Source organism: Mobula birostris, chromosome 25 (genome assembly GCF_030028105.1).
Source record: "Mobula birostris isolate sMobBir1 chromosome 25, sMobBir1.hap1, whole genome shotgun sequence".
Classification (NCBI taxonomy): domain Eukaryota; kingdom Metazoa; phylum Chordata; class Chondrichthyes; order Myliobatiformes; family Myliobatidae; genus Mobula; species Mobula birostris.
The window spans coordinates 5,637,322-5,659,614 of NC_092394.1; the positions used below are offsets into that span (position 1 = coordinate 5,637,322).

A 22,293-nucleotide genomic window follows, 5' to 3' on the forward strand; every position below is an offset into this window, starting at 1 on the left:
AGCAGGTGTACAGGTGTACCTAACAGAGTGGCCACTGAGTATATGTAAATAATGGGGAGAAAACTGGCATACTCTGAACTGAAACACGAGGAAATCTGCAGATGCTGGAATTTCAAGCAACACACGTAAAAATTGCTGGTGAACGCAGCAGGCCAGGCAGCATCTATAGGAAGAGGTACAGTCAACGTTTCGGGCTGAGACCCTTCGTCAGGACTAACTGAAAGAAGGGATAGTAAGAGATTTGAAAGTGGGAGGGGGAGGGGCAGATCTGAAATGATAGGAGAAGACAGGAGGGGGAGGGATGGAACTAAGAGCTGGAAAGTTGATTGGCAAAAGGGATATGAGAGGATCATAGGACGGGAGGCCTAGGGAGAAAGAAAGGAGGAGGGGGAAGCCCAGAGGATGTTCAAGGAGTGTAGTGAGAGGGACAGAGGGTGAAAAAGGAGAGAGAGAGAAAACAAATTAATCATAATAAAAAATAAATGAAGGATGGGGTACGAAGGGGAGGTGGGGCATTAACGGAAGTTAGAGAAGTCGATGTTCATGCCATCAGGTTGGAGGCTACCCAGACAAAATATAAGGTGTTGTTCCTCCAACCTGAGGGTGGCTTCATCTTTAAAGTAGAGGAGGCCGTGGATAGACATATCAGAATGGGAATGGGACGTGGAATTAAAATGTCCTGAAGGTGTGGAAGGGTCTGGGTTAGGGATGCCAAGTACCCCCTCATGGCAGAAAGGCCCTTCCTCACCTTCCGGACATTTTAATTCCACGTCCCATTCCCATTCTGATATGTCTATCCACGGCCTCCTCTACTGTCAAGATGAAGCCACATAATTATAACATATAGTTACAACAGTGCAAAGCAATACCATAATTTGACAAAGAGCAGACCATAGGCACAGTAAAAAAAAGTCTCAAAGTCTCGACAGACTCATCATCTTACCCAGACGGAAGGGAGGAACTCTCCCTGCCATGAACCTCCAAGTGCCGCCAGCTTGCCGATGCAGCACCATTGGAAGCATCCGACTGCAGCGGACTCTGAGTCCGTCTGCAAACTTCGAGCCTCCAACCAGCCCCTCCGACACAGCCTCTCCAAGCACCATCCTCTTCCGAGCGCTTCGACCCTGCCCCGGCCGCCGAGCAACAGGCAAAGCCGAGGACTCGGGGCCTTCTCCTCCGGAGATTCTGGATCACACAGTAGCAGCAGCAGTAAAACAGGCATTTCAGAGGTTTCACCAGATGTTCCTCCGTGCTCTCATGTCCGTCTCCATCAAATCAGAATTGTGCACGGCACCCTACTTGACAAATACAGACATCACCAACAGAGTGGCCGCTGCGAGCTGCGTCGCATCGCCATCTTCTCCTCCCATGCATTTCCTAGTTTCCTGTGCTTTTCTTTCAATTAGTTTTATGTTTGGGAGTCACGAAACATAACACTATCCCAAGGTAATTTTGAGTGAGCTTCTATCCCTGTTTAAAATTATATCAGACTGAAACTGAACAAATTCAGTTTCTTTAAAGAATACTTGTTTTAAAGATACTTTAGTGCTTCGACACATTTAAGGTATATTCACTTAATATCTACGTAATTGACAGATTGAATTTAATTTTATAGGAAATTAGCGCGGGTCAAAATTTAGACACTAAGATATTATAATCTGAAATGGATGGCAAAAGGAGCAGATTTTGTGATATCAGACTTACAATCATAAAGAATAGGATTTTGATCTCTTGATCCTAAATGACACACAATCCTATTGATAAGATTTGTGAGTAACATCCCTAGAATAACGTATATAGCAGAGACAGTGTCTGAGAGAACATGGTCAGGCAGAACTGCAGCTACTAATTGTCAATGCCTGATGACTAGCTCCTACACAGTTGACAGGATGATGAACTGTAAATGCGCATCAGATCAGCCTTCATGGAAGCACAGTGTTTCCAGAGTTTCTAGTTCTCTAGTACTCGAAAGTCTCTAGCAAATGAGATCAGACAGTTAAGGTCATCAGTATTCTCACATCAAGACACAGGCATGCCAGTGATGTTTCAGCATCAAATGGTTTTAAGTTCTTTGACACAGAACTTTTACCATTTAATCTGCCACCCATGGTGTCACTTCTTCTGGAGTCTGTCATTTCAACACGTTTTGCTTCTTTATTTATCATTGTGCTTTCTGAGAGGAGACATTGACCATTCGTACATGCACAGTGCACAAAAGCCCAGTGTATGCAGGAGATAACCATGCACATATGGAAGATCATAGAGACTGTTTCAAGCACACTTGCTATCTCTTGATAGCTACTCTTGTTGGGCAACTCTGCATCAGAAATAAATATTCAGAAAAATATACCCTTCTTTCTAACACTTGGATTTTGTAGGTAATTCTTTGTACTGTTTGCATTCAGTATAACATTGTATTACCTTGTGTAACATTGAAGTTTGCAGTATTTAATTAGTACAAGAAAAGATTCATTCACTTTGAATTATATAACACAGCCATTCAGCCATTCATGATGATGATGGATTTGTTAAAAAGTACAAAGTGCATACTGCAGAAAATATAATACATGCTATTTAGGAGTGGCATGGTACTGTATCGTTTAGCACCTTGCTTTATGGCGTAAGCTGTAATGACCACATGGCTTTCTTTTGGATGGTCCACTTTCATCCCACATTCCAAAAGATGTACTGATTAGGGTTACTGAATTGAGGGCATGCTATGTTGGCGCAAGAAGTATTGCCCAGGGTAATCCTCACTGATTTGATTTGATGCAAACAACACATTTCACTGTATGTATGGATATACATGTGACAAACAAAGCTAATCTTTATCTTTATTTTTTGCTTTTGTGTTTTAGGTGCAGGACATTTGTTTCAGCCAGGACTGCCGTTGGGTGGTGATCAGCACACTGAGGGGGACCTCACATGTATTTCCCATAAATCCATATGGTGGGCAGCCCTCTGTGCGAACTCACATGTCTCCTCGCGTGGTGAATCGCATGAGTCGGTTTCAGAAGAGTGCTGGGCTGGAAGATATTGAACAGGAGCTATCATCCAAACAGGGTGGGCGCTGCAGCCCAGTGCCTGGTCTTTCAAACAGTCCTTCTTCTTCACCTCTTCACAGTGAGTAATAGTTACTTTTATCGTAAATTGAGATAGTACATCTGTAGTAACTCTTTTTTAACAAATGACATTATTTCCAGGTCGTCTATTGGAATTCATTATCAGTTCACAATTACCAGCCACTTCCAGTGACAATTATTTTGGGGAGAAATATCTTTGTCTTCTCTCCCAGTTGTAGCTTACCAGATCACATCTTTTTGTGTCCTGTAATTTTTTTTCTGTGCAGTAAGATGTTGTGGAATAGACATGATGTCGATGTGGGTTTGATTTTAACATTTAATAGAAGTTTGGATTGGTTCATGGATGTGAGGAGTATGGAGCGATATGGTTCAATGCAGGTTGTTGAGGCTAGGCAGATTAATAGTTCAGCATGGGTAAGATGGGCCTGTTTCTCTTCTGTAAAGTTCTGCGACTGGTATTAATTTGAGACCAGACAAGCTGTAAGAATGCTACTGAAACATTATTTTGCAGTATGTTATTTTTGGTGCTAGAAGCATTTTTTTCTTCTGACAAGTTCACTTATCATTTATTTGAAATTTATTCAGATTGCAAATTTATGACTTTAGGTAAAATCCTTCTCATGGTACATGTGTTGAATTTGTATAATCAGGAATCTTGAGAACCTACCTAAAGGGAGGCTATTTGCATAATTAATATTTAGTAGATTCTGGTGCATTGCTTCTCATTCAATTGAGTTTTTAACACCCTTCTAAAGGTTTACCAGGTGATATTTTTGCTCATAATTATTGGTTACTGCAATTGTTTTTCATTGCCTTTCCTAATCTATTTAGTAATTAAAGGGCAGAAATAGACCAGTAGTCCCATTAATTCAAACACGAGGAAATCTGCAGATGCTGGAAATTCAAGCAACACACACAAGATGCTGGTGGAACGCAGCAGGCCAGGCAGCATCTATTGGAAGAAGTACAGTCGACGTTTCAGGCAGAGACTCTTCGTCAGGACTAACTGAAAGAAGAGATAGTAAGAGATTTGAAAGTGGGAGGGGGAGAGGCAGATCCAAAATGATAGGAGAAGACAGGAGGGGGAGGGATGGAGCTAATTGGAACAAGGTGCGGTGAACTCGAGACAGTTGATGTCCCGTTGGCAGTTTGCAATAAAGAGTTTCAGAGCAGGCAGAAGACCAGAGCGGGGTGTCCATGAAGAAGAGGAGGGTTGAAGACAGGAGAAGGGGTCATCAGTGGGGGTGGGAGAGTCCTTGCCGAAAATGTAGGCTTGAAGACGGAGCAGGCGGAAGAAGAGTTCAGCATCATGGAGGTGTGGGTGAAGGGGGACAAAGGTAAGGCTCTTGCTGAGGATAGAGCACTCTTCCTCAGAGAGTTGAAGGTCGGAGGGGATGGTAAAGGCCCAGCACGGATGAGAGCTGGGATCAGAGGGGGGAGGGAGGCATGTAGTGTCAGTGGAGAGGGGAGGGTTGGGGTGAGCGGAAGATGGAGCCTCTGAGGGCCCAGGAGCTGATGGTGGGATCTGAGGGAGACGGGGTTGCAGAGTGGTGGTGGGGGAAGGGGAGACAGTAGTCACAATAGCAGCAAGTGAAGACCTAGCCTGGAGTTCAAGGCTGGAGTCGCAGTTGGAGGTTGCGCAATCGCTTTGAAGGTGTGCATGGTCGTTGGAGCCTGCATTGATTGTGCTGGAGTCCGGGTTTTGAATATGCCCTGGGTTGGTGGAGCTGCCGAGAGCGGTGGCGGAGGCCATTAGTTGCCTTCTCCCTCTCTTCATCTCACCCCAGCAATGAATCACTTACATCAAGGATCAACTTTACTCGTCATATACACTTCAAGTTCAAGTTTGTTGTCATTTAACTGCATTCATGTATATGGCCAAATGAAACAATGTTCTGCTGGACCAAGGAACACAACACATAAAGTAAAATTACCACAAATAAATTAATAAATAGTAAGGTGCATATACGACACATGTTAAAAAGTAAACAGTATAACGCTACTGGCGCTTCATATGTGATGAGACCTGGGTGGTGTCAGGGAGTTCAATGGTCTGACAGTCTGGGGGAAGAAGCTGTTTCCCATCCTAACAGTCCTTCCTTGTCGTAATGCTGTGGTACATTTGAATGATGGTTAGGGAGTCAAACAGATTGTTGTACAGATGAGAGGAATCATTGACAGTGTTAAGAGCCCTGCATATGCCGTGCTCCTGAAAAATATCCTGACACATACATTTATACGTATCAGAAATTTGCAATGATGTGTTGTTGTGATATGCACCAAAAACAGCATCATTCAACAATTATCAAGAATAAAGAATTATTTAAAAAAAGAGGTTAAAGCATGGATATGGAATAAAATGTGCATAAATACCAGCATGTATTTACAATGTAAATAGCATTACAAAAAGTGGTTAAAAGTGTTTACAAGAGCTTCCAGCAGAAGTGGTTGAGGCAGGTTCAATGTTATCGTTTAAAGTTAAATTGGACAGCTATATGGGCAGGAAAGGAATGGAGGGTTATGGGCTGAGTGCGGGTCGGTGGGACTAGGTGAGAGTAAGAGTTTGGTAGAAAGACTGAGATGGCCTGTTTCCGTACTGTAATTGTTATATGGTTATATATGGTTAATACAAGGTATGTAGATAGTTTATAGGTGTTTTGGTCATGTTTCATAGTTTACAACAAGAAATGATCAGGAATGAGTAAAGCTGAAGCATATGATTTTTGCTACAAGGAATGACTTTAGGGCTTGGACTTTCAGAGTGCTCCACAAGAGGCAGTTTCTGCTGCCTCTGTTTTACAAGAGGAGCTCTCACATCATTGTGGCACCTACTGCAGGGTGACCTACACGTAACATCTTGAGTGCTGCTGTCTTCTTCTCTGACAGTACGCTGTCATGCTACCACCTTTTACAACAAATTTCACAATATATGTCAGTGATATTAAACCATATTCTGATTCTACCATCCTGCACATTTGACACTAATGTGATTGCAAGGAGCAATACTTTCACACTTTTCTTGTGTAAAAGGGAAATCAGATGCTCAGACCAAAGGGCAGAGTTTTGTAATAACTGTTCCTGGAGATTTTCCAATAATAACCAGTGATGTTAGTTGAGCAGCTTAGAAGATGCGGTATAACCCAGGTTTGTTTTTGCACGTGGGATGACCAGCCTTGGCAAGCACCCAGTTAAAGTTTCATACGTATCCTATAATTCCAGGTTTGAATTATCATGTGATAAAGGATTTTGAACATGGGCATACCAGGTAGTCATTACGTTCTCAGGAAATGATTTGTAGATGAGTTACATGACTGGCGCTCCAGAACTGTGAATATGAACACTAGATCCAATAGATCTGTAGATGAATCCCTTCCCACCATTGGGCACATCGACAAGGCATGCTGCCATAAGAAAGCAGTCTCCATCATCAAGGACCTCTACCATCCATGCCATGCTTTCTTCTCGCTGCTGCCATCGGGTAGGAGGTACAAGAGCCTTAGGTCCCACTCCACCAGGTTTAGGAACAGTTGATACCCTTCAAACATCGGGCTCCTGAACCAGTGTGGATAACTTCACTCACCTCAAATCTGAACTGATCACTGAACACAACCTAACAGACTCACTTTCTCACTATTAGTTTATTATTATCATTATTTGTTTTCTTTTGGGTATTTGCACAGAAATGTCCAATATGACTGACTTTAAAGTAGGACTCATATCCAACCAGAGCTATTCTAACTCACATTAAAACTGACTCATGGTAAGTTGATCCCCTTCCAATAGGCCTTAGATCCCACACCACCAGGTTCAGGAACAGTTATTACCCTTTAACCGTCAGTTTCCTGAATCTGTGAGGATAAGTTTTAGTCACCTCCACATTGAACTGATTCCACAATCTATGGACTCACTTTCAAGGACTCTACAGCCTATATTCCAAGTATTAATTAATTAGCTATTTAATTTTTTTCTATTATTTACAGTTTGTCTTATTTTCCACATTGGCCATTTGTCAGTCTTTGTGTGTGTGTGTAGTTCTTTATTGATTCCATTGTATTTCTTTGCTGTACTGTGAATGCCTGCAAGAAAGTGAATTTCAGGATATAATGTGGTGACATATACGCACTTTAATAATAAATTTACTTTGCATTTTGAATTTTGAATCCACATTTACCACTCACCGTTGTGTTAAGTACAATCTTCCTTGTGGGAAATGTGGGTGTGGTGTGGGGGTTGCTGGGAGGTACAGAAGAGTCTGCAGGCGGCAGAGTATGGATGCAGGGTTTTGACCCAAAACAGCAACAATTCCTTTCCTCCCACAGATGCTACTCAATCCGTTGAGTTCCTCCAGCAGATTGTTCATTACTGATGAAGTAGGGGGCTCCATTTAGAGGAAAAATTAAGAAATTTTGACCTTGAAATAGTTCAAGACATCAGACCTGTAAGCAAATCCAAGAACTACATTGATGAAATAATCCAAATCAGTAATCTGAAGAGTACTTTGTTGTTATTGGAAAATTGCCCAAAACATCCAGAAAGATCTGTTGACCATACCTGAAGACAATGAAGTAATGTATAATGATGAACATATTCCAAACAGCAATCCACAATCAAATATTGGTCGTATGTCAAAAGGCTGTAAATTCCTCAGTACAGAAATAACTTGGAAGTGAGTGTTAAATTGGTCAAGTTAGATAGGGAAACCAGTCAACAGACTTTACCTGTAATAATTGCATGTGAGTGTAATGTTTATTGATGTTTTCTACAAAGGGAAAGCAATGTGGTTTATTTCTGTTAAGGGAGCTAAATATACTGTGTTGTCAAAGGACGTGCTGATGATATCATTGAACGGCTTCCATGGTGTGTTTTTGTTTCGTGACTGCCTGTGCGAGGACAAATCTCAGGGTTGTATGCTGCATACACACTTTGATAATAAATGTACTTTGAATCTATGATGAAAGCACCTTATGCAACAAGAGTTCCCTGCTGTTGTCAGAGGAAAAGAAATACCCCAATTTAAAGTTCCTGTGATTTGACCTTAATAAAATATGCTGGAACTCCAGCACTGTCCAAATCCACCCTAGGATGCATTACATAGTGATCTGAAAATGAGGATCTAAAATTTATATTCGCTGGATTGCATTCCGACTACCTCCCCCACCCCCACCATGTTGCTGGATTAACCCATGTCCCAACCATGTAGAATTTCAACGCTTAAGTTATAAGTGTTAGTTTAGTTATAAGTTTAGTTTCAACATAATTATGGAGAAGGATAGGACTGGACCCAGGGTTGATTGGAGAAAGGCTAACTTTGAGGAGATGAGAAAGGATTTAGAAGGAGTGGATTGGGACAATTTGTTTTATGGGAAGGATGTAATAGCGAAATGGAGGTCATTTAAAGGTGAAATGTTGAGGGTACAGAATCTTTATGTTCCTGCTAGGTTGAAAGGAAAGGTTAAAAGTTTGAGAGAGCCGTGTTTTTCAAGGGATATTGGAAACTTGGTTCGGAAAAAGAGAGAGATGTACAATAAATATAGGAAGCATAGATTAAATGAGGTGCTCGAGGAATATAAAGAGTGTAAAAAGAATCTTAAGAAAGAGATTAGAAAAGCTAAAAGAAGATATGAGTTTGCTTTGGCAAGTAAGGTGAAAATAAATCCAAAGGGTTTCTACAGTTAAATTGGTCCCTTAGAGAATCAGAGTGGACAGCTATGTGTAGACCCAAAAGAGATGGGGGAGATTTTGAACGATTTCTTTTCTTCGGTGTTCACTAAGGAGAAGGATATTGAATTGTGTAAGATAAGGGAAACAAGTAGGGTAGTTATGGAATCTATGATGATCAAAGAAGAGGAAGTACTGGCACTGTTAAGGAATATAAAAGTGGATAAGTCTCCGGGTCCTGACAGGATATTCCCTAGGACCTTGAGGGAAGTTAGTGTAGAAATAACAGGGGCTCTGACAGAAATATTTCAAATGTCATTAGAAACAGGGATGGTGCCGGAGGATTGGCGTATTGCTCATATAGTTCCATTGTTTAAAAAGGGTTCTAAGAGTAAACTTAGCAATTATCGGCCTGTAAGTTTGACGTCAGTTGTGGGTAAATTAATGGAAAGTATTCTTAGAGGTGGTATATATAATTATCTGAATAGACAGGGTCTGATTAGGAACAGCCAACATGAATTTGTACGTGGAAGGTCATGTTTGACAAATCTTATTGAATTTTTTGAAGAGGTTACTAGGAAAATTGATGAGGGTAAAGCGGTGGATGTTGTCTATATGGACTTCAGTAAGGCCTTTGGCAGGGTTCCACACGGAAGGTTAGTTAGGAAGGTTCAATCGTTAGGTATTAATATTGAAGTAGTAAAATGGATTCAACAGTGGCTGGATGGGAGATGCCAGAGAGTAGTGGTGGATAACCGTTTGTCAGGTTGGAGGCCGGTGACTAGCGGTGTGCCTCAGGGATCTGTACTGGGTCCAATGTTGTTTGTCATATACATTAATGATCTGGATGATGGGGTGGTAAACTGGATTAGTAAGTATGCAGATGATACTAAGATAGGTGGCGTTGTGGATAATGAAGTAGGTTTTCAAAGCTTGCAGAGAGATTTAGGCCAGTTAGAAGAGTGGGCTGAAAGATGGCAGATGGAGTTTAATGCTGATAAGTGTGAGGTGCTACATTTTGGTAGGACTAATCAAAATAGGACATACACGGTAAATGGTAGGGCGTTGAAGAATGCAGTAGAACAGAGGGATCTAGGAATAATGGTGCATAGTTCCCTGAAGGTGGAATCTCATGTGGATAGGGTGGTGAAGAAAGCTTTTGGTATGCTGGCCTTTATAAATCAGAGCATTGAGTATAGGAGTTGGGATGTAATGTTAAAATTGTACAAGGCATTAGTGAGGCCAAATTTGGAATGTTGTGTACAGTTCTGGTCACCGAATTATAGGAAAGATGTCAACAAAATAGAGAGAGTACAGAGAAGATTTACTGGAATGTTACTTGGGTTTCAGCACCTAAGTTACAGAGAAAGGTTTTACAAGTTAGGTCTTTATTCTTTGGGGCGTAGAAGGTTTAGGGGGGACTTGATAGAGGTATTTACAATTATGAGGGGGATAGATAGAGTTGATGTGGATTGGCTTTTTCCATTGAGAGTAGGGGAGATTCAAACAAGAGGACATGAGTTGAGAGTTAAGGGGCAAAAGTTTAGGGGTAACATGAGGGGGAACTTCTTTACTCAGAGAGCGGTAGCTGTGTGGAACGAACTTCCAGTATAAGTGGTAGAGGCAGGTTCGATTTTGTCATTTAAAAAAATATTGGATAGGTATATGGACAGGAAAGGAATGGAGGGTTATGGGCTGAGTGTAGGTAGATGGGACTAGGTGAGAGTAAGCGTTCGGCACAGACTAGAAGGGCCGAGATGGCCTGTTTCTGTGCTGTAATTGTTAAATAGTTATATAAATTGGAACAAATTTGAATACCTCAATTAGATCCTTTTAGTTCAAGAATTGTTTTTAAAGCGATCAATTATTGCAGTCAGTAGTGTGCATCATTTTGTTTGACTTTATTTCTTAAACGGATGTACTGCTTAATTGCATTCTGTAAGAAAGTAGCGTATTCATTGTGATTTGTAATTCAAATACTTTTAAATTTTCTGTTCCAATCTCAGTAGTGTTGTGGTGTTAAGACTAGTTTGGGACTCAGTGCCTGTCCCTGCAATGAGTCTTGTTTGTTTGATACTTTAACATCAGTGTGACAGTTTATCTTTGTGTGTAAACCCAAAGAAGAGTTCTGGCAGTGGGAAAACAGATCATACAGGATTTTTCAGTGTTACCTAATTTAAGAACTACATTTGCTGTGTTTCAAGGCCCCTCTTGAAAAACATTATAAATTCCTGCTTGTTTGTCACTTTTTCCTGTGCAAAATACAGTCTTGTTTAAATATCTAATGTTGAAATCTTTATCAGGGTGTGTTTCGGATCTTACAGTGGACGTTCAGTCTGGTTTTGCAGTTGTCTACTCCCCCGGCCGCGTGTGGCCCCTTATAGAAACACGAACTAAGGAAAAATCTTAATTCACAGCCGATAAGAGGATACTTCCTGCAGAGCGTAACAAGCCAACACAAACTTTGTTTGGGTTCCTTTGTATTTTATCTGTTAACACACCCCGTTGTATTTTTGTAAGTCAATAGGCGGGTGACGAAGTGCACTAATTATGATATCGGCACACAATTGCTGACCCCTGGCTTAGGTCCCACTCACACTGTGAGCACAAGCACAATGCACTGAAATGGCATCTACTTCCTGTAGGGTTAGCAAGTACATGCTAATGTTATCAACTGAAAATATAATTGACCTCATAGTGTCAAGTAAGGAGATGCAGTGTCTGGAGTTGGCACATGTGTAGACTCCTGGGATTTGATACAAAAGCTCTTGCAGATATACAATGGAACAAAAGCAGGTGCTTGAAAAATTGCCATTGCTTGTGGCTTTGATAGGAGGTGTTTTTAAAGGGAGGTGCAAGGTCAGCTATTGTAATGTTCAAGTTGAGCTGTACTGTTTAGTTGTGGAAGTTGCATCATGCCGGTCCAAGAAGGTCCAGTCTAAGTGCATGATGAGGCACTTAATAGATCGCTCAGGTTGGAGGAGCAAGACCTCATATTCTGTCTGGATAGCCTCTAGCTTGATGGCATGAACATCGATTTCTCAAACTTCTGGGTACTTTTTCCCTCTCCCCCTTCCTTATTCTTTATTCTCCTCTCTGGTCTCTCACCTCTTCTCCTTACCTGCCAGTCACCTCCCCCTCATGTCCTTCCTCCTTCCCTTTCTCCTCTTCTGTCAGATTCCTTCCCCAGCTCTTTACATTGTCCACCTATCCCCGTCCAGCTTCTTACTTCAACCCTCCCCTCTCAACTTCACCTCTCAGTTTCTAGCTTGTACTCCTTCCCCTCCCTCCAACTTCTTATTCTGGGTGCTTCTCCCTTCCTTTCCAGTCCTGATGAAGGATCATGACCCAAAAGTCAACTGTTTATTCTTCTCCAAAGATGCTGCCTGATCTGCTGAATTCCTCCAACATTTTGTATGTGTTGCTTAGAGATTGCTTTGTGTGCTTTTTCAACACTGCTAGGCAGAATTTCAGATACAGGAACTGAAGTTACATTTTAGCTTAATAAAAGCACTCTTACCTCTGCTCTAGGAGACTCAGAATCAAATCAAAGTACACATTTTAAGGACATATTCTAAGCTGATACAACTCTGCTGTTTTGTGTAAATGCTGTGTTGTCAGTAGTGCTGCTTTTGGTGAAATGTTTGTTCAGGTGAACACATCACATTATTTATTTAATCAGTACCCTTGCACCATTCAGAGATAAAGGTAAAGTACTCAATTACCTCATTATTGATTGCACTTACTGTAAAAGAGTTTCTGTGATATTCAGTCAATGAAGAAATTAGCAACTCAGAGAGAAACGGCGCGGAATTGGGTCCTCCAACCATTGGAAACTGTGCCAAGCATCAAGCACACTGTTTTACATTAATCCTACCCTAACTCATTTTACTTTTCCCATAACCACATCGTCTCCGCCCTCCAAGAACTTAAACTGGGAGCATGATACAGTGGCCAATTAACCTACCAACCTCAAAGTTCAAAGTAAATTTATTATCAAAGTACATATGTATATGTCACCATATACTACCCTGAGATTCATTTTCTTGTGGTCAAACGACGAGTGTGGAAGGTACACCAAATTGTGCAAGTACAAAAAAAAGCAATAAATAGAAAGAACATGAGACAAAAAGTGCTTGAAAGTGTGTCCGTAATGTTGGGGTGAGTGAAGATGAGTGAAGTTATCCCTTCTGATTTACGAGCCTGATGATTGAGGGGTAATTACTGTTACCGAACCCTGTGGTGTGGGTCCTGAAGCTCCTGTACTTCTGTCCTGATCCCAGCAGCGAGAAGAGAGCGTGCCCTGGATGGTGGGATCCTTGATGATGAATGCTGCATTGCTGAGACAGTGCTCCATGTAGATGTGCTCAGTAGTGGGGAGGCCTTTACAGTGGTGAACTGAGCTGTATCCACTACTCTTTGTAGGCTTTTCTGTTCAAGGGCATTGGTGTTACCATACTAGGCCGTGATGCACCAGACTGATCCACTATCTGGAAGTGTCTGATACGGTAATAAACAAGTAAAATCGTTCTGTTTGTGGTATATTAATGCATAAGGTAGGTCACCGTGGGGTCTCTTTGAAAATGGAGACAACGTCATCATGCTCTGTTTCACTACAGATATACAGTTGGAGCAAGCAGGAGTGGTTGGAAGGATTTCAGTCTTTCTCTTTATCATGGTGATTTGCTGCATGCTCATCACAGCAAAGTTATAAGCAAGCACATTCCCATGTACTCGACCTACCAGAGAATGTGGTCCCTCGGTACGTAGGTAGCATGTGGCTTGAGGCAGTGGATTATGTAGCTCAATGTACAGTATCCTGGCAGCAAATACCTTGTGTTCATTCTGAGTTAGTCTTCAGTGGCAACTGTTCATCACTCAATATGGCAAACCAAAACATGGTAACTGGATGACAACAGTTATCAAAGAATGGTTACAGCACAGAAGGAGTACATTTGTCCTTTCTCATACTAGTCAATTCTCTTACCAGCTACTTTCCATTCCTGACCACCAGCCCATCCTCCCTGTCTGTACCAGTTGTTCAACATCTTATAGCTCTGCTGTTGTCTCTCGAAGACCTGCTTCCTGCAGATCTATAGCAAATGAGTTCAGATTTAGATTCACTTATTTATCAAATGTACATCAAAATATACAGTGAAATGCGTTGTTTGCAATAATAACCTAACAACCTAAGGATTTGCTATGGGAAGATCACAAGTGTTGCCACACATTCTGGCATCAACATAGTATGCCCATAATGTTCAGCAGAACAACACAACCCTCTCACACACACACAGACAGACCTAAACCTCCAGCCTCCAGTAGATTTGCAGACTCACAGGTATGGGCCTTAGACTTCCAGGACTTCAGCTATCAAGCTTCGACATTTGGACCATCAATATTGATGCTAGAGGTTGCTGATGATTGGACCCTGAACCTCAGGCCTCAAACTCCTGACTCATGAATTTCAGGTTCCAACTACATGAAGGGTAAAAAAAAAAGTTATTGCTTGTGTCACTTTTAATTCTCTCCTGTGTTATATCAGTGACCTTCCACCAAATGGAACAGTCACCCACTATGCATTTTGACTACAGCCCTGATCTTTTTATGTACTTCTGTGAAATCTTCTTTCAGCCTTCTCTTCTCCCTCACCTCCCTAAACTATCATTGTAAGTGTAGCCATGCAAACCAAGAACCGTTCTTGTAAAGCTTTTCTGGACCCTATTCAACACTTTCACAGCCTTTCTAGCATAGTACTTCTGTTGAGGTCGAACCAATGCTATATAAAAGTTCAGCGTAACTTCTCTGTTTTTATATTCTGTATATCAGTTGATAGAGCCCACAGTTGTATACACATCATTCTGAACCGTCTATGCCACTTTCAATAATGAATAGACATATACCACAGGTTCCTTTGCTCTTGTAACCATTTTACAACAATATCTTCCCATGGTGTAGCTGGTAACTCTGGCTTGGAACTGAGCAGGCGTTCACTGTGAACCAAATTGCCATATGCATATAATTGACCAGGCCATTATACACCAAAGGCAGTAAGGATAAGCCAGGCAATATAGCCTAACATCAACTGTTGAGAAATTATTGGAAAAAAACTGAATTACAAAATTAATCTGCACTTGGAAAGGAAGGAATTGGTTTTATAGGGGAAGTTCTGTTTGACTCATTTTTGAAGAGGTAACAAAATGTGTTGATGAGGGCAGGACAGCTGATTTAGTCAACAAAGACTTCACTAAGACCTTTGACAAGGTCCCACATTGAAACCGATGGGAAAGGTTATAGTCCATGGAATCCAGGATAAATTAGTTAATTGGATACAAGATTGACTTGGTAATAGGTGACAGAAGATGATGGTGCAGAGTTGACGATTGGAAGCCTGTGACCAGTGATGTACAACCAAACTGGTGTTGGGACTCTTACTGTTTGTTATATACATTCAGTGATTTGAATATGAAAGTAAGAAATATAAATAATTCATTCATTTGCACATAACATGAAGATTGGTAGAATTGTTGATAATGTGAAAGGTAGTATTAGGGTAGACCATAACACCATAATATATAAGAATTAGGCCATTGCAGATGTACCGCTGAAACCTGTACTTCAGACCTTGACTCAAATTTAGCCAAGTTGATTCAGTGCATTTGTAATGTTGCTATTTATCTGACTGGGTCTGGGTAAAGTTGCCTAGTTACACCTTGATCAGAAAAAGCAGAATAAATCCAGTTTGGTTATTTACTGCCCATCCAACTTACTCGAAATCAACAGCAAAGAGATGCAAGCTTGCTAGCGGCTATAGTAGTGAGCGGTTCTTATTCACTCAATGAAGCTCAGTTTGGATTTCACGGTGACCGTTCATCTACAGATTTCATCATGGCCTTTGTCCAAATGTGAACCAAAGAGCCGATTTCCTGAGGTGATATGAGAGTACGAGTCCTTGAAATCAAGGTAGCCTTTGCCTGAGTCTGACATGCAAGATTCCTGATAAAACAGGCCAGAGGGCGGAAAGGGGAAAACACTCCAATGAGTGGAGTCATGCCTTGTGAAAAAGATGATAGTTATGCTGTTTGGAGGTTCATCATCCCAGCCCTAGCATATCAGGAGTGCACAAGGACCTTCATCCATCCACCTTCACAATCAACTTCCCCTTAACTATAAGGTGAGAAATGGGGATGCTTCATGAGGAATGCATGATGTTTCGTTCTATTCAAAAGAGCTTGGGAAGTGAAATGGTCCATGCCTTCAAGCAGCAATATATACAGCAAGGTAGTGACTATCCTCTACAAGAAGGGGCAACCATGTATTTTTGGTATTGAATTGAATTTAATTGACTTTATTACTTACATCCTTCATATACATGAGGAGCAAAAATCTTTACGTTCTGTCTGTCTAAATGTGCAATGTGCAATTATAGTAATTTATAATAAATATTATGTACAACAGGATAGTCAGTATAACATAGAAATACAGTTGTGTCAGCATGAATTAAGCAAGCAGTCCGATGGCCTGGTGGAAGAAGCTGTCCCGGAGCCTGTTGGTCCTGACTTTTATGCTGTGGTACCGTTTCCTGGATGGTAGCAGCTGGAACAGTTTGTGGTTGGGGTGACTCAGGTCTCCAATGATCCATTGGGCCCTTTTACATACCTGTCTTTGTTAAATATCCTTAATAGCAGGAAGTTCACATCTACAGATGCATTGGGCTGTCTGCACCACTCTCTGCAGAGTCTTGCAATAGAAGGAAGTACAGTTCCCATACCAGGCAACGATGCAGCCAGTCAGGATGCTCTCATTCGATACCCTATAGAAAGTTTTTAGAATTTAGGAGGCCTTTTTCACCACACAGCCAGTATGTACAGACCATGTGAGATCCTTGGTGATGTTTGTTTTAAGGAACTTAAAGCTATTCACTCTCTCAACCCCAGATCCATTGATGTCTATAGGGGTTAGCCTGTCTCCATTCCTCCTGTAGTCCACAACTAGCTCCTTTCTTTTTGTGGCACTGAGGGAGAGGTTGTTTTCTTGACACCACTGTGTCAGCGTGATGACTTCTTCTCTGTAGGTTGCCTCATTATTTTTTGAGATTAGGCCAATCAGTGTAGTGTTGTCAGCAAATTTAATTAGCAGATTGGAGCTGTGGGTGGTGACACAGTCATGGGTATACAGAGAGTAAAGGAGGGGGCTTAGTACACAGCTCTGAGGGGCACCTGTGTTGAGGGTCAGAGTAACACTATAGTGTTCCATAGTGTTATTGTCACTGAATCCCACACCACCAATACTTGGAATATTGTGTTCAGTTCCGGTTGCCTCATTATAGGAAGGGTGTGGAAGCTTTAGAGAGGGTGCAAAGGAGATTTACCAGGATGCTGCCTGTGCCAGAGAGCATATTTTATGAGGAAAGATTGCGTGAGCTTGGGCTTTTCTCTTTGCAGCGAAGGAGGATGAGAGGCGACTTGACAGAAGTGTGAATGTTATTTCCCACGGTAGGAGGGTCTAGGTCAGGAGGGCATGACTTCAGGATTGAAGGACATCCATTTAGAACAGAGATACGGAGAAATTACTTTAGTCAGAAGGTGGTAAATCTGTGGAATTTGTTGCCACGAGAGGCTGTGGAGGCCAGGTCATTGGGTGAATTTAAGGCAGAGAAAGATAGGTTCTTGATTAGCCAGGGCATCAAGGGGTATGGGGAGAAGGCAGGGAAGTGGAGATGACGGAAGAATTGGATCAGCCTATGATTGAATGCGGAGCAGGCTTGATGGGCTGAATGGCCTACTTCTGCTCCTATATCTTATGGTTTTATAGCCTTATAGAGACATAGATCGCGTGGACAGCCAGAGACTTTTCCCAGGGTGGAAATGGCTAATACGAGGGGGTATTAATCTAAGGTAACTGGAGGTACGTATAGGTGGGCTGTCAGAGGTAGGTGTTTTAGCTAAGAGTGATGGGTGCATGGAACGTGCTTTGGAGGGGTGGTGGTAGAGGCAGATACGTTAGGGACATTTATGAGACTCTTAGATAGGCACATGGATGAATGAAAAATGCAGTCTGATGTGGGAGGGAAGGGCTAGATTGCTCTTGGAGTAGATGAACGGGTCAGCACAACATTGTGGGTCTGTACTGTGCTATACTGTTCTATGTTCTGTGGACCAATATCCTGGAAGACTTTATTGACTAAAACCTCGGCTAATCAGTCATATAACTAATGTGACAAGGGCAGTTCAGAAGCTGGAAGTTCTGTGGATAGTGAGTCTTGACACCCTATGACTTTCCAATATATCCAAGGTACAAATCAGGAGCATAATGAAATACTCTCTACTTCTCTGGATGAGTTCAGCTACAATATACCACTCAAGAATCAAGATTCTTTACTGTCATTTCCAGTATACAAGTGTAAGGGAGAATGAAATAACTGTTACCCTGGATCCGATGCACAAAATAAACACAATAAATATAAATACGTAAGGTAGCTAATATACATAGATTGATTGTATGTCTATAAAATGATATTAGGCCAAAGAGTGTCTGTATATTGGTGACTGACAAGAAATGATAAGGTAGTCACGGGGTGGGGGAGCGGTATAGAGGGGTGTGGGTTAGTAGGTGAAGGTGTTGATCAGATTTACTGCTTGGGGAAAGTAACTATTTTTGAGTCTGGTGGTCCTGGCGTGGATGCTGCATAGCCTCCTTTCTGATGGCAGTGGGACAAGCAGTCCATGAGCAGAGTGGGTGGGATCATTCGTGATGTTACTGACCTTTTTGTGGCACCTTTCTGATGATATCTCCTTCATGGTGGGTAGGTTGGTGCTGGTGATGTGTTGGGTAATTCTGACTACCCGTTGTAGAGTCGTCTTGTCTGCCACAGTGCAGTTTCCATACCATACAGTAATGCACCGTGTTAAGATGCTCGCTACTGTGCATCTGTAGAAGAACACGAGTATAGATGCGCATAGTCCAGCTCCCTTCAGCCTCCTCAGAAAGTAGAGGTGTTGATGAGCTTTCTTGATTATGAAGAATGTGTTTTGGGACCACAAGAGGTTGTATGTGATCAAGCAACACACACAAAATGCTGGTGAACGCTGCAGGCCAGACAGCATCCATAGGAAGAAGCACAGTCGATGTTTCGGGCCAAGACCCTTCATCAGGACTAACTGAAAGAAGAGATAGTAAGAGATTTGAGAGGGGGAGGGGGAGATCTGAAATGATAGGAGAAGACAGGAGGGGGAGGGATGGAGCTAAGAGCTGGACAGTTGATTGGCAAAAGGGATACAAGGGTGGAGAAGGGGGAGGATCATGGGATGGGAGGCCTAGGAAGAAAGAAAGGGGGAGGGGAGCCCAGAGGAAGATGGAGAGCAGGCAAGGAGTTATTGTGAGAGGGACAGAGAGAGAAAAAAAAGGGGAAAAAAATAAAAAAATAAATAAATAAGGGATGGGGTAAGAAGTGGAGGAGGGGCATTAATGGAAGTTAGAGAAGTCAGTGTTCATGCCATCAGGTTGGAGGCTATCCAACGAAATGTGAGGTCTGTTCCCAGGAGTCTGAAACTCCTTGCGGTTTCCACTGCTGTGCCGCTGATGTAAAGAGGGGTGTGAGTAGTGTAAATTCTCCTGAAGTCCACAGCCATCTCCTTTGATTTTATTGACATTGGGGTAGAGATTATTTGCCTGAGTTTATCATCACGTGCACAAGTACATGGATGCACAGGTGCAATGAAAAACATACTTGCAACAGCAGCCTTACAGGCTCGTAGAATCAATTGAGCAGTATTCACAAGAAAATTATTCACAAATTTATTAGAAAGAACACAATTAGAACAACAGAATCGAAGTCTATTGTAGTACTGACATGAGAGGCTGCAGATGCTGGAAATCTGGAGCAACAAAACACAAAATGCTGGAGAAACTCAGCAGGTCAGGCAACATTTTCAAATGGAATAAAGAGTGAACGTTTTGGGTGAGGACTCTTCATCAGGTCCTGAAGAAGGGCTTTGGCCCGAAACATCAACTCTTTATTCATTTCTATTGTTTCTGCCTGACCTGCTGAGTACCTCCAACACTATGTTTGTGTTACTCTGTCTATGCCTGTTATGGTTTGACTCAATTCTCCTCTTCCACCAAAATACATTACTTTGTATTTATCTTTTGTTGATCTTTCTTTGCCAGTTATTTGCCTAATCTTCAAATTTATTAATGTCCTCTTGTCATTTCCTGCAGACCTTCATAGTGCTGACTCTTTTCTACCATTTAGTATCGTCTGAAAATTAGAAAATGTGCTTTAAAAAATTATTATCTGCAATGATCCCAGCACAGGTCCTTGTGCAACATCACCACACACCGTATTCCGCATTGAGTAGTTTCCCTTTACTCCCTTTCTCAGTTTTCTGTCCTGATGTCACCATGCAATCCATTCTGCTACTTTGCCTATAATGAGCTAATTCATTAGTTTGCTATGTGGTACCTTGTCAAAAGGCCTTTAGAGATATAGGTAGATTTCATCTACTACAATACCATTGTCTACTGCCTCTGTTATTTCCTTCAATAAAATGACACTTTTGTCTTTACAGAGCCCTTATTTATAAGAGCTGACATGTGATTACCCCATATTAGTAATTTTGTTCTGAATTTATCATCTCCTCAGTAAAATATAATGATTGGATGCTCTGATATTGTGAATCAGAAACAAGAGAAAGTCTGCAGATGCTGGAAATCCGAGCAACACACACAAAATATTGGAGGGACTCAGCAGGCCAGGCAGCATCTATGGAAAAAGGTACAGTTGGTGGGACTGCTATCAAAGGATTTCAGCCTGAAACATCGACTATACTCTTTTCCATAGTTGCTGACTGGCCTGCTGAGTTCCTCCAGCATTTTGTGTGTGTTGTGAATCAGAGATTGGCCACCATTCAATCCATTCGGATAGATTGATGGTCCTTGGCTAACCATGCAGTAAACTTCTCATCTAACATGAATGTCAAAGTTCAAAGTAAAATATATTATCCGAGTACATACATGTTGACACCTACGAAACTGAGATTCTTTTTCTGTGGGCATACTTAGCAAGCCCATAGACCAGTAACTATAAATAGGATCAATGGACAAATGTAAATACAAATAAATAGCAATAAAAAACGAGCATGAAATAACAATATAAAAGAGTCCTTAAATGAGTGTAGTTATCACCTTTTGTTAAAGAGCCTGATGGTTGAGGGGTAGTAACTGTTCTTGAACCTGGTGGTGCAGGTCCTGAGTCTCTTGTACCTTCTACCTGATGGCAGCAGTGGGAAAAGAGCCTGGCCTGGGTGGTGAGGATCTTTGATGATGGATGCTGCTTTTCTACGGCAATGTTTCACGTAGATGTGCTCATGGTTGGGAGATTTTTACCCGTCATGTACTGAGCCAAATCCACTATCTTTTGTAGGATTTCCCACTCAAAGGCATTGATGTTCTCATACCAGGCTGTGATGCAGCCAGTCAGCACACTTTCCACCACATGTCAATAGAAGTTTACCAAAGCTTTTGATAACATGCAGAATCTCCGCAGACTACTGAGGAAGTAGAGCCACTGTTATGCTTTCTTCGCAATTATAGTTATATGATTGGGTCCAGGACAGGTCCTCTGATATAGTGACACCCAGAAATGTAAAGTTACTGACCATTTCCATCTCTGATCCTCCGATGATTGATTACAGGCTCATAGATCTCTGGTTTTCTTCTGACCTCTGGTCAGTCAGCGTGAGAAAGAGTTACAGTGAATTTGTTAGCTTCATCTGAAGGTCACAATCTGGTGATGAGGAAGGCCACTTGGCCCAATTTAGGATGGGTAGCCAATTAGCATGAGCATCTTCAGCCTCGTTTGATACTGATGGGTTTGACCATTCTTCTGTGATGAAGCATTTTCCACATCCTTAACGTTTCCTGAAACCTTAGTCATTGGATCTTCGTATTTGTATATGTTTATATTTCAAAATGAATGTATACCTCTGATGGAAAAAGATATTTGATAAATTTTTGTAAAGTTGGTTGGAATACTGTTTGAAAGCTGACCTGCTGGGGGCGATGTGTTTTCAGTTTTACTCTTGTGCTCTGTTGTCCTTCTCCAGGTTACTCTTGTTCCCCTAGCTCTGTTTCAACACCAGGAACTTATCTGGCTCACGACTTTTAACGCATTGCAGTTCCATCGATGCTGCTCTATGTTGTTCTAAAGATCTGTTTTATGTAGCACTTTCCTTCAGGTTAATCATTAGAATTTCAAAAGTAACACTTGAAAAATGTTTGAAACAATTGCATCAGTTATATCCAATCACCTTTATGCCATCATCAGGTTTATTTATTTTAAAGACAGAAGATTTGAGTTACATTGAGATGAGCCTCATTAAAATCATTAATTGAGATAGAAATATAACAATCCACTTTCACCCTGGGATGCAAAGCCCGGTTTTCATGCTTTGGGGTATATTTGTGGCTGAAATATGATGGAAAGTTGATTTTAAAAGAAGATGATGCTAGAACAAGGGAATGAATTGACAGGAAGTCAATCCTCACCACT

At 41.6% G+C, this 22,293-nt stretch overlaps 1 protein-coding gene across 3 annotated transcripts in view; it reads left to right on the plus strand.

Annotated features, from left to right (window-relative positions):
• bcas3 (BCAS3 microtubule associated cell migration factor) overlaps window positions 1-22,293 on the plus strand; it is a 975,956-nt gene that overhangs the window by 354,256 nt on the left and 599,407 nt on the right. For all 3 annotated transcript variants that reach the window (XM_072243678.1, XM_072243680.1, XM_072243679.1), the window contains exon 15: window positions 2,859-3,123. In XM_072243678.1, the coding sequence (XP_072099779.1) occupies window positions 2,859-3,123 (265 nt within the window). The remainder of the gene's footprint in view (window positions 1-2,858; window positions 3,124-22,293) is intronic.